At 47.0% G+C, this 14,873-nt stretch overlaps 1 protein-coding gene and 1 long non-coding RNA gene across 2 annotated transcripts; one reads left to right on the top strand and one right to left on the bottom strand.

The window, feature by feature from the left end:
• Window positions 1–653: 653 nt before the first annotated feature.
• LOC308423850 lies at window positions 654–2,868 on the bottom strand. Its single transcript, XR_013975113.1, has 5 exons — window positions 2,645–2,868; window positions 1,704–1,774; window positions 1,419–1,465; window positions 1,100–1,169; window positions 654–783 (listed from the first exon to the last, which is right to left on the bottom strand). It is a non-coding gene; the product is annotated as an uncharacterized lncRNA (long non-coding RNA).
• A 4,392-nt stretch (window positions 2,869–7,260) lies between these two features.
• On the top strand, window positions 7,261–8,324 carry RAB42 (RAB42, member RAS oncogene family; the record flags this gene model as incomplete). Its single annotated transcript, XM_080922191.1, has 2 exons — window positions 7,261–7,487; window positions 7,904–8,324. The coding sequence occupies 2 exons, from the start codon at window positions 7,261–7,263 to the stop codon at window positions 8,322–8,324; spliced, it is 648 nt and encodes a 215-aa protein (XP_080778317.1).
• Between the last annotated feature and the right edge of the window lie 6,549 nt (window positions 8,325–14,873).

Genomic DNA, 14,873 nt, shown 5'->3' with positions numbered 1-14,873 from the left:
GAGAGGGCTGGTAAATTTGGCACGCCTGCCAGAATGTTGGGGGGGGTCGCTCTACTAGGGCAACTCCAACCAGATCATGTACTTGCAGCTTACTCTGGGCTGCACATCACCCCTGTCCCCAAGACTGGGCTGCCTCAGAGCTGCCAAACTGGCCCGCAAGGGGCTGGTTCCCTTCCTAACTGGCTCCTTGCACCCAGGGTTTCAAACTCCACCTTCCCTCCAGGGCATGGTTTCGACGTCATTCGAAGGAAACCAAGTTTGACTTGTGAGAACCTGAAAGTTTACTCCTACCTCCAGGCCAGAACATCCAAAGGGACTTGAAATGTTACCACATGGACAAATAAAGTTGTGTCTACCAATGCTAAGCAACTAGTTTTTAATTAGGAATGACCCCTATAGGTCTTAACTATCTTGGTCACAAGAGTGCAACTGTTTGGCATCATTAGGGCAGATTTCAAAATGGCAGTTTCCTATGCCTGCCAGTGCTTTCAGCACTAATGTAGATATGCAGATTCATCACCATAAAAAACCCCCTCGCCCCCATAGAAGGGTGGGCTGGACATGGCTGTTCTGGAACTCACAATGCAGAACAAGCTGTTTAGAGAAAGCTAGTATCATCTGAAATCCAATTACAGAGAAAAGATACTTCAAAACAAGTCTTTATTTTACTTTTTCAAAATGAGGTTTCTTTGAAGACCAGGCTGGCCTCAAACTCCACCGCCTCCAAAGGCTGACAGGCTAAGTATTAGCCCAAACCTGCCTGCTTCCTCTTGCAGCATTTTCCTGAAAAAGAAGCACAAGCCTGTGTTAGTTCCACCCTTGGACTCAAGCCCCACCTCAGGTTTTTCCTAATAACTGGTCTCAGTCCCATATCCGCATTTCTCATCCAAAGATGTCCACTGATAATGGGTTTCATCATGGACCAGTCAATATCTGAGCTTCCTCCCTCCTTACAATCTCCCTTTACCCAAGGTTTTAACAGCTAATTCAGCACACAGGCCAGATATGAATTACTGAGTTGCTGGCTAGTCTCTATAAACCTGAGGTTCTGCTATTATTTAAGAACAGTGTCCATTAACAGTCCTTAACTTAAGCTTACCCAACAAGAAGAGTAGACCAACAAAATATATACGGTGACTGCTTCACTGGTTACATACCAGTATGTGGTCCTAAAAAAAAAAAAAGCAAACATCAAAGTAAGTCAGTAGATAACACTACTGCCTAAGGGCAAATAATTCAAGTTATCCTATTCTATGAAGATTCCAGGCATGTTTGAATCTGGCCTGATGCTCTACACCAGATTGCATCGCTGTGAGGCCAAACTCAGTGTACTTTCCCTCCTTTACGACCACCAAGACCAGCGTCAAGATCCGATGGGAAAGGGAAACCAGAGGGTCAGGCTGTCTTAGCAACTTTACCTGAGTTTGTTGAGCAGAGGCTAACAGAACCTTCTTTCATGCGTAACCTGCAGAGGAAAAATTTGTGAACACCACAGGACAGAGCATTCCCAACAGCCCTCAACTCCAGTCCCAAAATATATCGGAAAGCCGAGTGGCAGCTGCAGGCACTGTGACAACCTGGGCTGTCAAAGTCTCTCCGTTACTCTGGCATGCAGTTGGAGATCCCATGGCTATAAGCAGCCACAGCCCTTGGAAACATGCTTCATTTCTCCCCAGGTTTTCTCATCAAACCACTGAGCTTACCAGGCCCTCCTGATGGTGTCGTCATGATCATCTTCTGGTCTCCATCCTTATCAGAATCTTCATCTGAACAGCTAAGATGAACGGAAACACAATTATCCACAATAATCTTGTTCCATATTGTCCTTATCTTACAGGGAATGTATACCAACAGCTGTTTGAAGGCTCAGCAAACCACTTTCAAACGTTCTTGGCATATATCACACATGTGTTGATACATTTTAATTTATGGTTTCTTGAGACAGTTTTTTCAATGTAGGCCTGTTTGTAAGTCACGGAGAAACCTTAAGGTGTTGCTGTCTTTTCCCAAAATGTTGCGGATCAGTTACAGGAAACAGAACCACGACCGTCAAGGAAAATTGTTTCTCTGGGCCACCTTTTTGACCACAGCAGCTATATAGAAGCAGCCGCAGCTTCGATAAGGGCCAGTGATGGTGGTTAGTAGTCCCCGCAACCATCCAAGTGACACCCTGAAAACGGCAGTCCTGTAAGCTCCAAAGGCTACTAGGTTAATACGTGCAACTTTAGACATTGGGACAGGTTCCTGACTATAACCCAAAGCAGTACCAAATTAAGGGCCCTACTGCTTCCAAACAAAGTTGCTTAAAGTGCTGCAAATAGCAGGGTAAGCTGAATAAAATGGCGGCTTTTTGCAATCAGAAGGGGAGAAAGCTGAGGTTTTTACACAAATCTTACCCAACTCTGTACGAGTAAGGCCAGGCCAACCTGCCCTCTTTAAAGGCGTAAATACTATGGTTGGCATAGGGATCGCCTAGCACATGGCAGAATCCAGATTCCACCCAACAGCATGGTGGTCGCCAAAGTCACTCTGGTCACGGGCCTTCCCAGTTGGCGTTACCCTAATAAAATTTCTGCACCCAAGCACGTAATCCCTTCAAGGCACAAATGCTTTCACCCCCAAGCCGATAATCTGCAGCACTCACCGGTCTAAAAATGCGGTCCACAGGCCGCAGAATATCACTGCGCATGCGGCCATTATGGCTTGTGCTTCCACCGCCGAAATGGAGAAATCGGGTTACTTCGTGACAGGCTTGGTTTCCCGCAGCCTCGAAGCATCCGGGGATGCAAGCTGAGGGTTGTGGGCAGGGAGCATGGGAGGATGAGGAGCAAAACTGGGCAGAAGTGCAAGCTACCATGACGAAGAGAATCAGCGAACACGAAAGAAGCGAAAAAGGACTAAGAGCGGCCTGCCGCTGGTTTATATACGCTCACGCCCTCACCAGCGTTGCATCATTCACCTGCCGCATAGCGCCTCTGGGAAATGTAGTTCATAGCACAGCCTGGTTTCTGCTCCTGACATATCCCTGATCAGAGTGGCTTCCACCCAGTAGAGAGCACAACTCTTATTTCAGACCAGCTACCATCCCTTCGGATTAAGTTCCTGGATGACTTTGAATTAACACCGATCTTAGAAAGGGTTTTCCTCCCGGAGCATCCCGGGATGCCCGAGAGGGTCACGGGATGCTGGCAGGTCTTCTTAAAGGAGGACCCGGATGGATGTATAATTTGTTCAAAGATCATTTTCTCGCTACTGTGTATTTTTAAGCACCTGCTGTTTACTCTGGGCCCTATTATTTCATCTCATGTTCATACACACCTTGTGTACAGGTTTCATGATTACACTCTTTTCATAGAGATTAAAGAATGAATCACAGCTAGCAATCGAGGTAAACTAGTCTCTGAGCACACACAACTCGAGCACTCAAAGTAACAACTGTATGCTGTCCTTTGCTCATGGGATGAATGAATGAGTCTCAGCTTAAAAGCATACATGGTTAAATGGACTAGAGTTTAGTGAATGTTTGTAGCCCTGAGTTAATAATATCCCTACTCCAATGCCTGTGCCTCTGATGTTGCTCCAGGTCTGTTAGACCAGCTCTGTGGAAGTGGAAAGAGGATTAAAAACTTAAGGAAAGGGGTTTATTTGCTGCTTTGGGTTTGTTTTCTGGTGTTGAGGTAGGAGCTCTCTATTATGTAGTTCTGCCTGTACTGGAACTCACTCTGTAGACCAGGCTAGCTTTGAACTCACAAAGACCCATCTGCCTCTGCCTCCCAGTGTTGGAATTGGCTCAGGTAAGTTTTGAGGCCAGCCAGGGCTACTTGAGGCCCTGTCTCAAAAAAAGAAAAGGAAAAAAAAAAAAAAAAAAAACCAAATAGCAGTTGAGAAGGATTAATTACCTATTCTATGGTGGGGTTAATTTGTAAATGTTGTTCTTCCATTAACCTTTTTTTTTTCTTCTAATGTTTATGTTCCTTGAGGGGGGAATATAATTTACTTAGCTTGTAATTCCAGACTACAGTCCTTCATTGCAGGGGAGTCACGGGGTGAGACAGCTGATTGTATCATACCTACAGCTCATAGGGGAGAGGTGACCTTTTCTGTCTTTGTTTTTTGTTTTCATTTTTACACAGCATCTCCCTGGTTTATCCAGGCAGGCTTAAATTAAAAGCATCTTGCCAGGCCCAGCTTTTTTCTCATCCCAATAGTCGGGAGGGTATCACTGGTCTTACCCCACAAACTGTTCCTAAGCTTTATCCCTTAGCTCCTACATACACCTGAAAAAACAGGGTTCAGGCTGGAGAGGCGCCTCAGAGGTGAGTGGAGAGCATTTGCTCGCAAGCATGAAGGCCACAGTTTGTATCCCATCCCCCAGCAAGTTGGGAGTGGTAGCTTAGGAGGGTTGGTTTTGTTTGTTTGAGACAGCATCTCACTATATAGACCAGGCTGGCCTTGAATTTACAAAAATCCACCTGCCTCTTCCTCCTGAGTGTCCAGGGATACTCCTGTCTCCTCCTCCCAGTGCTGAGGTGGCAAACAAGCTCTTGGCTTTATTACTCAGGTTCTCAGATGATCTCCTGCCCTCAGGCCTGTGTGGTAAGCACTTTCCCTGCCAGGCTATCACTCAAGCCCAAGAACGTGTTTTTCTGTCTTCCTCATTAGAATGGATAGGCTGGAGAGATGGCTCAGTATTCAAGAGCACTGACTGCTCTTCCAGAGGTCCTGAGTTCAAACACATGGTGGCTCACAACCATCTGTAATGGGATCTGATGCCCTCTTCTGGTGTGTCTGAAGACAGCTACAGTGTGCTCATATAAATAAAATAAGGTAAAATAAAATAAAAATCTTTAGAATGGGAACTCCCCAAGAACAAGAACAACTCCTCTGACTTCTCCATGCTCTATGTGTACTTGTATATAAAAGACAGAATGGGCCAGTGAGAGAGCTCAGCAGGTAACGCACAACTTTGAAACTTGATTTCAATGCCCAGAACCCACATAAAAACTACGAAGAACTGATTCCACAGTTGTCCACTGGCCTCCACATGACGATTGGGTTGAGGGATGAATGAAACTTGGTTGCAATTGCATAACCATTGAACCGCAACTCAAAATCTCCCCAATGGAAATGTGCAGACCTTTGCTGCTGAGGTTTACAGTTCTGCCTGAGCCACCCCATGAGGATTGACCTTAGCAGATGAAGAAGCAGGGCATAGGGAAGGGAAATGGGTAGGCCCCTTGGGTTACACACTCCTTATCTATGGCATGGGTCAGCTGAACTGAGGATTTTGGTGTCAGGTGCAGTCAGAGGCAGCCACATGACCCCAGCCCTAGTGGGAGCCTCTCAAACAGAAAATGCAAAGTTCAAAGAATCTAATGCTGACACTGCATATCCCGTGAGGTTGACCCGAGTGCTGTGCAGCCCATCTTTGGGGAAAGTTCAGTTCCAGCTGTTTCATGCCTCTCCGAATTTGCCCATATACCCTGGCTGGGATTATTTATAGATAGTACATAAATGGCTTTTGTTTCTTTGTTTAGAATCAGTGAGAAGAGAGAGGGCCATCCGGTTGGCTTATTGGGTAAAGATACTTGTTGCCAAGCTTGAAGATCTGAGTTCAATCCCTGGGACCTACAGAAGAAGAAGGAGGAGGAGGAGGAAGAGAAGGAGGAAGAAGAAGAAGGAAAAGAAGAAGAAGAAGAAGAAGAAGAAGAAGAAGAAGAAGAAGAAGAAGAAGAAGAAGAAGAAGAAAAGGGATAAGAAGAACCCTGGCTATTCCAGATTCCAGACCTGACCTGTGAGAAAATTAAATAATAAAGAAAACTTTGTCTAGAAAGTGAGTTCTAGGACAGCCAACGTTGTTACACAGAGAAACCCTATCTCAAAAAAAAAAAAAAAAAAAAAAAAAAAAAAAAAAAAAACGTGGGGTTTGTAGAGATTTGCCAGATGTTGAAGTCTTCCTTGGTGAGTGAGCTTGGACTTCTATGTAATTTCTCCGAGCTGCAGCTTCTTCAGCTATAGAAATGAGCAGAGTATCCATGCCTGGGCCCATGCTGGGTGGTAATGATGGAGGCCAGCCTGGTCTACAGAGCAGTTCCAGGGCAGTCAGGACTTTGCAGAACAGAAAACAACTGTCTCAAAACAAACAAACAAACAAAAATGCCTGGGACCAGCAAGAACTTCAGCCTTGATTCCTTAAACTTCCAGAAGCCACATTTGAACGCACACATGCTGACCTTGCATGGGCTTTTTAATCCAAATGGGACTCAAGATCCAACCATGTCATCCTGGTTTCCTGACTGTCCCTTTTGAGGCATCAAGGGAGTCCTGAGGGCTGAGTCCCTGCCATAGAGCCACTGTGACCCTAAGAGACATTGTATGACCTGGGACAAGCCACACCTTTGAGCCTTTGACTCCTAAGCCCTAAAATAAGCCACTAAAGTAGAATCTAAGTGTTACTCCCCAGAAACTATCCAGCCTCGTATTCTGTCTCGTCTGCTCTTGTTTCCTCTGCTGGAGTTCACTCAACTCTGTCCCAGGACCCACCTGTCCAAGGCATAGGAGCTGTTGGACATTCACTTTGACCCTTGCACTGATGAAGGCCCCAGGCAGGGCTAGTGACACTCCAGAAAAGGGGAACCTGGTCAGGGATATTTTCCAGAGTGATTCCACACCCTTGGTGTCTTAGTGCTTAGAAGTGCAGGCACAGAGTTAGGATTAGAGAGGAGACACTCTAACTGGGTGTGTTAGACCAAGAAGGCCAGGAGGTTAAGTTCCTCCCAGTCCCTACTTCCCACTTTTTCTATTTTAATTCTGTTTGTGTTTCTCTCTGTTCCTTCCACCCTCCCTCTCTCCCTCTCTCCCTCTTTCCCCTACCCCACCCCAGACAGGGTTTCTCTGCATAGCACTGGCTGCCCTGGAACTTTGTAGACCAGGCTAGTCTCCAACTCAGAGATCCTCCTGCCTGTACCTCCAGAGTGATGGGATTAAAGGCTTTTTAAAAATCCTTTGTCCTGTGAAGCAAAGGTGGTCATTGTCCCATTTTACAGAGGTAGTGAGTGATTTCCTTCTTGCCCAACCAATTACATCAGGGATTGCTTTCCAGGATCAAGTTCCCCAAACCTTGACCCTTCCAGGAGGCAGTACCAGTAACAGGGGTGACCCATAGAAGAAGGAGGAGGAGGAGGAGAAAGAGGAGGAGACGAGGAGGGTCGGGCGGAGCCACAAAGAAACTTTCCGAGGACAGCGGGGAGCCCAGATCCCATGGAGGCCCAAGGATGCAGCTACCAGTTTCGGATCGCGCTGCTCGGGGACGCGGCGGTGGGCAAGACCTCATTGCTGCGGTGCTACGTGGCGGGCGCACGGGGGGCAGCGGAGCCGGATCCCGAACCTACTGTGGGCGTGGAGTTCTACAGCCGCGCGCTGCAGCTGCCTGCTGGGCTGCGGATCAAGCTGCAGCTCTGGGACACCGCAGGCCAAGAGCGCTTCAGGTGCGGAGGGAAGGGAGTAATAATCACCTGGGGGGACCCTTTCTCACAGGTGCCAACACGGGTCAAGCAAGACTCCGTGATCCCTACTCTGCCAATCCCTCCCTACCCAGTCATTCATTCTACAAACTCCGCAGAGTGATCCAAACCTTTGAACCACGTCCCCACACCCGAAGCCCTTACCCGGCCCTAAAGGAATGTCAGCGTAAAGGGTATTTGCACTGAAACTCTGACGTTCCCAGAGACGCAGAGAGAACCCAAGGAGCTCCAAGTAGACATGTTAAGGGGATGGGAAGGAAGATGGTGCGGAGGCTGGACAGGAAGCCTTCTGTGGATCTCGGGGTGGAAGTGGGGGGTGGGCTCTACTGTTGTCTTAAAGGCATTGAGACTTTCCCAATTATACACACACTCCCCTCCAGGTGTATCACTAGATCCTTCTACCGGAACATGGTGGGCGTTCTGTTGGTCTTTGATGTGACGAACAGGGAGTCCTTTGAACACATCCAAGCCTGGCACCAAGAGGTCACCGCCACTCAGGGCCGTGACAAGGTGATCTTCTTACTGGTTGGCCACAAGTGCGACCTGAGCACCCGATGCGTCTCCACTCAGGAGGCAGAGGAACTTGCTGCCTCCCTAGGCATGGCCTTCATGGAGACCTCAGCCAAAAGTAACTGCAATGTGGACCTGGTCTTTGACACTGTCACCAGCGCCATCGAACAGGCCCTACACCAGGGGGACATCAAACTGGAAAAGGACTGGGCAGGTGTCCGGCTTCTCCATAGAGCCCCAAACCCTAGATCCTCCAGCAGGAAGCAGGACTCAGGCCAATGTCAGTGTTGATTCCGGGAGAGAAAGGGTTAACCAGAAAAAGTGGTACCAGCCTCAGGCACCAGTGAGACTGGAGGGCAACAGACAAAAAGAATAGTACTAGCAGTCTCCTGGGATTTTTTTTCTTAGTCAGGGATCAAACACAAGGCTACAGACAGCCTCAACCCTTTTATATTTTTAGGCTGGATCTTGATAAACTGCCCAGTCAGGCCTTGAACTAGTAACCTTGAGTGATTGAGATTACAAAAGTGTTCCACTAGGCCAGAACCTCTCCCCAGTTTTGAGTTCTCAGCACAACTCTTTTCTAGAGGAAAATCTAAGATCAGGTATGTGACTTCTTGTGACTCCTGTTGGCACACGAATGTGGTAATCCCGGAGTTTGAAGGGCAGAGGCAAGATCAGGAGTTCAAACACATTCTCAGCCCCATAGACAGTTCAAGGTCAGTCTTGGCGGCTCAGGGTTGAGGGCACTGGCTATTTGTTCTTCCAGTAGACCAAGCTACGTGCAAAGACCAATAGGGACAGGCTTGCTCACTCAGAGCCTGATTGACAGGTGAATAGTAGTATGCTTCTGTGCTTCTTTCTTGGCTTCCAAATGGTTATTTCTGGCAGCACTTCTGGGCTGGAAGACAGCTTCCCAGTGTCTGTCCACTGCTTTGCTGGCAAGGTAGCATGGGGGAATTCTAGCGGACGCTTTAGAGCTTCCTAGCCTGTAGGGGAGCGTGAGTCTGGCCCTAAGACTCCATGCTTCGATGCTTCTCACAGCTCCCAGCCCAAGCTCAATGACTAGAGATGACTCTCAGGGTTGGCCATGAATGAGCAGCAGACTTGTCGGGCACACGGCAGACCACACGGAGGAGCCACCAGGGTGTTTGCGGGGCATTCTTAGGGCAACCCATGTCTGCCTATGAGAGTGGTGTTAAAGAACTTGCCTTCAGGGTGGAGAAGCTGTTCTTTCATCTCAGCCCTGAGGGGACAGAAATGGATGTATCTGTGTAGTAAGTTCCAGGCCAGCCAGGGCTGTGCTACTCAGTAAGATGATATCAAAACAAACAAAAAAGGAGGCAGGGAAGGGGCTGGAGAGTGCCGGCCCTGGTTAATAAAGTGAGTCACAACCACCCATCGCTTCAGTTCCAGGGGATCTGATGCTCTTGTCTAGCCTCCGAGGACACCAGGCATGTATATCACTCTCACACACACACACACACACACACACACACACACACACACACACACACACGTCCGAGAACATTCAAACAGGAAGTACCTCAGTAGAGCACTGGCTGCTCTTCCAGTGGACCAGACTCACTTCCCAGCACCCACACAGCAGCTTACAATAGTCTAACTCCAGTCCCAGGGGATTCACTAAAGGCACTAAGCAGGTACAGGCGCACAGATATACAGATATACGTGCAGGCAAAACACCCAAACACATACAAATAAGATAAAAATCACAATATTCAAAACCACATAAAATTAAGTAAGTATAAGGCACAGCAGCACATACCTTCATACATACATTTCTGGGCACACAGAGACAAGGACAGAAAGTTCAAGGTCACCCTCAATTATACAGTGAGGATAAAAGTTTGAGGCCAGCCTAGAACACTAAAAAACCAACAAGTGAACAAGTAAGCACACTCTCTGACCCCAACTCCGGACATGTGTAAAGATCAAATCAGCTTTGTCAGTGTCCATAGGCTTCACGGAGGGCCAGGCTCTCCCTCTGCCCAGTCCTGCTTCCTTCTTCTCCAGTGTCTGCAGACAAACATCTACATGTTCCTCTCCAGCTGAGACTTTGTTGCATGGACATGTGACCTGCAAGGGGAACCTGAATGGCCAAGTGGACAATTGTGGAAGACTTCTTGGTAGAGATGGTGTTTATACTGAGTGTTGAGCCAACTTTCAGAGGCATTTTCAGGAATGTAATTGTGCCAGCAGACAGGATCGGGCAATGGGCAATTAGGGCCTACAGCCCCCTCCCCCACTTTTATGTTTTGGGTTTATTTTGTTGCTTACTTTTTATTTTGGCTAATTTTAGGCAAGATTTTTGGCAGCCTGCAAAGTGCTATAAATGAGGTAGTCCCTAACTTTTTTTTTTTTTTTTTTTTTTTTTTTTTTTTGCCTCTGCTTCTAGAGAATGGGAGTTGACCTCAAACTCACTGTGTATCCCAGGCTGGCCTTAGCTTGTGGCACCTTGATCAAAGGTTATCAGCTGTCTAGCTTCCACTATCCCAAGGCTATCTATGCTTTAAGGTAATGTCTGGGCCTAGGTTGGTGCCCAGAAAGAGGGTTACTGCTAGTTTGAGAGCTGAGTTCCTAGGCCAGCATGGATTAAAAAACAAAACATAAAGGTCGGGTAGTGGTGACACATGCCTTTAATTCCACTGCAGAGGAGGCTGAGGGAGGTGGGTCTCTGAGTTCAAGGCCACCATGGTCTACAGAGTGAGTTCCAGGACAGACAGGACTACACAGAGAAACCGTGTCCCAAAAAACCAAGCAAGCAAGCAGACACTATAAAACACAAAATAACACAAAAATAATCTGAAACCTAGAGAGATTTCTCCACCTGGCTGCAGCTGGTCCAAAGCCTTCATGTTTGTCATGGGAAATGAATTTACTTATTTCTTCTGTTCTGTGACAATAAATATTCATAAAGTCTTGTGGTGTTGTTGTTGTTGTTTTGTTTTGTTTTGTTTTTTGAGATGGGGTTTCATGTAGGGTGGACTGGCCACTGACTCTATAACCAAGCAGGATAACCTTGAATTCCTGATCCCCCTGCCTCTACCTCCCACAGTGGTGGGGCTACAGGCATGCAGCACCATGCCTAGTTACCTCTTCCACAGTGGGACAGGTCATTCAGGGTGACTTGGACCAGTTGTTTTTCTGCATAGTCACTCAGAATGGCTAAGACGGGAAGATCAGTTACTCGATGAGAAGGATCTCAAAACGAAACACACTAGTCAGGGTTGGGAGAACAGGTCTGGGAACCCCCCATCACCCAGGCCAGACCCACTTAGATGATGTCATTGTGCCCAGTGCCTCCCTGCAGTGTCCAGAAGGCTACAATCACACAGCAGCAAAATAGGAATCACAACAGTTTTGGTCTCACAGGGCTGTTGTGCTGTTGTGAGACTGACATGCTGTATGAGTTCTTCCCACAGTGGGGGCTCACCAGCTTTCTGTAGTTTGGGACTTTGCTATAGCAACACAGTAACTCTTGAGGTCCCAGGGTCCTGACTGTTTTACAGACCAAGACTTTATCATGTCCACTGATCAAGTGAGTGATGTGACTGAATTACAGAGGCCAGTTCACAGTCCCACATTCCAGTAGCCTGACACAAAGACCAGGCTGGCCTTGAACTCAGAGTTCCACCTGCTTCTGCCTGGCTCAAAGTGTGTTCTGCTTCATACTTCAAGGCTTTGTCCCACCTTGACAAGCTGCACTGACGTGAGGAAATGTTAGAGATTCCAAGTGGCTCTAGTGTGTGTCTGCATTAAGAAGATGTAGCCCTGGGCTGGAGAGATGGCTCAGTGGTTAGGAGCACTGACTGTTCTTCCAGAGGTCCTGAGTTCAATTCCCAGCAACCACTTGATGGCTCACAACCATCTGCAGTGGCATCTGATGCCCTCTTCTGGTGTGTCTGAAGACAGTAACAGTGTACTCATATAATAAATAAATAATATTAAAAAAAAAAGATGTGGCCCTGAAAACTGAAGCCTCCCTCCTTCTATCATGTGGGCTGCACCCTCCTCTGGAGGGTTTCAGGATTGCAAGGTCTTCCCTGTGACCCAGCATCCACATCCCTAAAAGGAGTCTTCGTCTCAGGGTCCTTATGCATATGTTCTACTCCCAGACCTAGAGGAGTGGCCTTTCTCCCTCACTCCTTCCCATCTTCTTCCTGTTCCTCTTTTATTGGCATTATTATCTCCCTCCCTCTTCGGCTTCTTCTTGGACAGGATTTTATGTATCAGAGGCTGGTCTCAAACTCAAAAGTATTGGTAAAGGTGACCTTAACCTCCTGATACTCTGACCCCAAGCTCCCAACTGCTGGGATGGATTATAGGCAATCAAACCCAAGGCTTGAAGGCAAGCGCTCTACCAGCTTAGCTACATTCCCAGTTCTGTTTATTTTTTGAGATAAGAGCTTTCTATGTAGCCTGGGAACAGAACTCATGGCAACCCTCCTGCCTCTGTCTCCTAAGTGCTGAGGTTATAGACACATGCCACCATACCTGGCTATGGAGGCCTTGCTTTTTCTAACTCCATTAAGACCTTGGTTTGGCGGGCTGGAGAGATGGCTCAGTGGTTGAGAGCACTGGCTATACTTCCAGAGGTCCTGAGTTCAATTCCAAGCAACCACCATCTGTAATCAGATCTGATGCCCTCTTTTGATGTGTCTGAAGACAGCTATAGTGTACTCATATAATAAATAAATCTTAAAAAAAAAAAAAAGACCTTGGTTTGGTTGTTCACTCCTTTTCCTGGCCCACCACACACAGGCACAAGTTCCTTCATGATGGCTTCCTGGTCTTAGGTGGGCCAGAAGCACTTACTCTTCAGCATGTATCCTATAGCTAGGAGGCCTCCAAACACTCCCCCAACACCTGCTTCTTAGTGAATTCTTCCTCAGAAGGCTCCCTCAAGGGTTTTTAATCTTTGGTACAAATAACTACATAACACCCTAGATAGTCCTTTCTGTTTACTTCCAACTCCAGTCTATACCCTGCAGTACAGCAATGCTTTTCTCCTCACTGTAGGCAGACCCGCCTTCACCCAAAACCTCCTGCTCGACATGTCAACCTTCTTATTTGGTTGGTTTGTTTTTGAGACAGGGTCTTACAACGTAGTCCAAGATAATCTGGAACTCACTATGTAAACCAGGATGGCCTTGAAGTCCCAGGGATCCATCAGCCTCAAGTTCTGGAATTAAAGGCATGTGTCACTACAACTAGTCAATGTGCCAGTCTTTGTAAAAACATATTTCTTTTCCTTTGAGAGGGTTTCTTCTGTAAGCCCTGGCTAACCTGGAACTCACTTTGTACATGAGGTTGGCCTTAAACTTGCCTGCCTCTGCCTCCCCAGTGCTGGGATTAAAGGCATGTACTACCATACACAGCTTTTCATTTTATCTATTTATCTGTCTGTCTGTCTATTTTATTTTTGAGTCAGGGTCTCATTGTGTACCCATGACTGGCCTTGAGCTTGCTATGTAAACCAAGCTGATCTTGAACTAACAGAAACACCTGCCTCGGCCTCCTGAGTACTGGCATTAAGCGCTTGTATACCAGGCCTTTATTTATGTGTATGTGAAAATATCTGCATGTAGGTCTGGGTATCATGAGCATGCAGTGCCAAGAAGGCCTGGCATCAGGAGGGCATCGGATCCCCTGGGACTGGAATTATAGAGAATTGTTAGCTGCCACGTGAGAGCTAAGATGAAATCGGGGTCCTCTGGCCATCTTTCTAGTCCCTCTATGCCAATCTTGAATATCAGAATTACTTCTTGGATTAATTTTTTTGGGTTCAAAGGAAGAAGTCCAAGTTTTTATTCAACAACTCTAACAAGCTGGCATAGTGACACACCTGTCATTTCAGCCACTCAATAGGCAGAGGGAAAAAGATCATGAATTTAGGACCAGCTACAGAGGGCCTCTCAGTCGCTCACCAGTCTTTCTATCCCTTCTCTCTCTTTGAGATAGGGTTTCTTAATGTATAAACTAAGCTGGCCTCAAACTCACAGAGATTCACCTGCCTCTGCCTCCCAAATGCTGGGATTACAGAGGTGTGTGCAGCCACCTCCAAAACCACCCGACTGAGACTTTCTTTAAGCCCAGTGTTTGGGAATGTAGTGTCACAATACTAGCCTAACATGAGCTAAGACTCTGAGTTTGATCCCTAGCACTGCAAATAAACAAACAAACACACAATACAGTAAAATAAAGCAGCAAACATCTAACAGGAAATCTCAAGCAAAATAACCTAGATCATACGCACTTTAGTTCCTGGCCAAATAACTTGCCATTGGCAGCTATGAGCAAACAGCCAGTCCCACACCTGAGTCTTCACTAATATAGCTGATTCTTCATCCAATTATTTTTTGGGAAGTATTCCAAATACGTTTTAAATTTTGCTTATTTAGGCCGAGCATCTTGGCACATTCCTTTAATCCCAGCACCTGGGAGGCAGAAGCAGGTGAGATCTCTGCAAACTCAAGGCCAGCCTGGTCTACAGAGCAAGCTCCAGGACAGCCAGAGCTGCACAGTGAGACCCTGTATCAACAAAGACAAAAATTATTTACTTGGGTCTGGAGAGATGACTCAAATTCAATCCCTAGCACCCGTATAGCAGCTCACAGTCATCTCTGACTCTGGTCCCAGGGATCTGACGCCCTCTTCTGTCCTCCAGGGACACTGTATGACACACATCCAAGCAAAAGATCCATACCTGTCCAGTTCTTATTGTCTGCCCGCTCTCCCTCCACCTTTACACTACTTCTAGGGACTGAGTTTCCTCACTAAATCTTCTGGACAGGCCTCAAATACCTTCTGGAAAACACC

The sequence above is a fragment of the Micromys minutus genome (assembly GCF_963924665.1).
Source record: "Micromys minutus genome assembly, chromosome: 9".
Lineage (NCBI taxonomy): Eukaryota > Metazoa > Chordata > Mammalia > Rodentia > Muridae > Micromys > Micromys minutus.
This window is presented reverse-complemented; position numbering and strand designations above follow the sequence as displayed.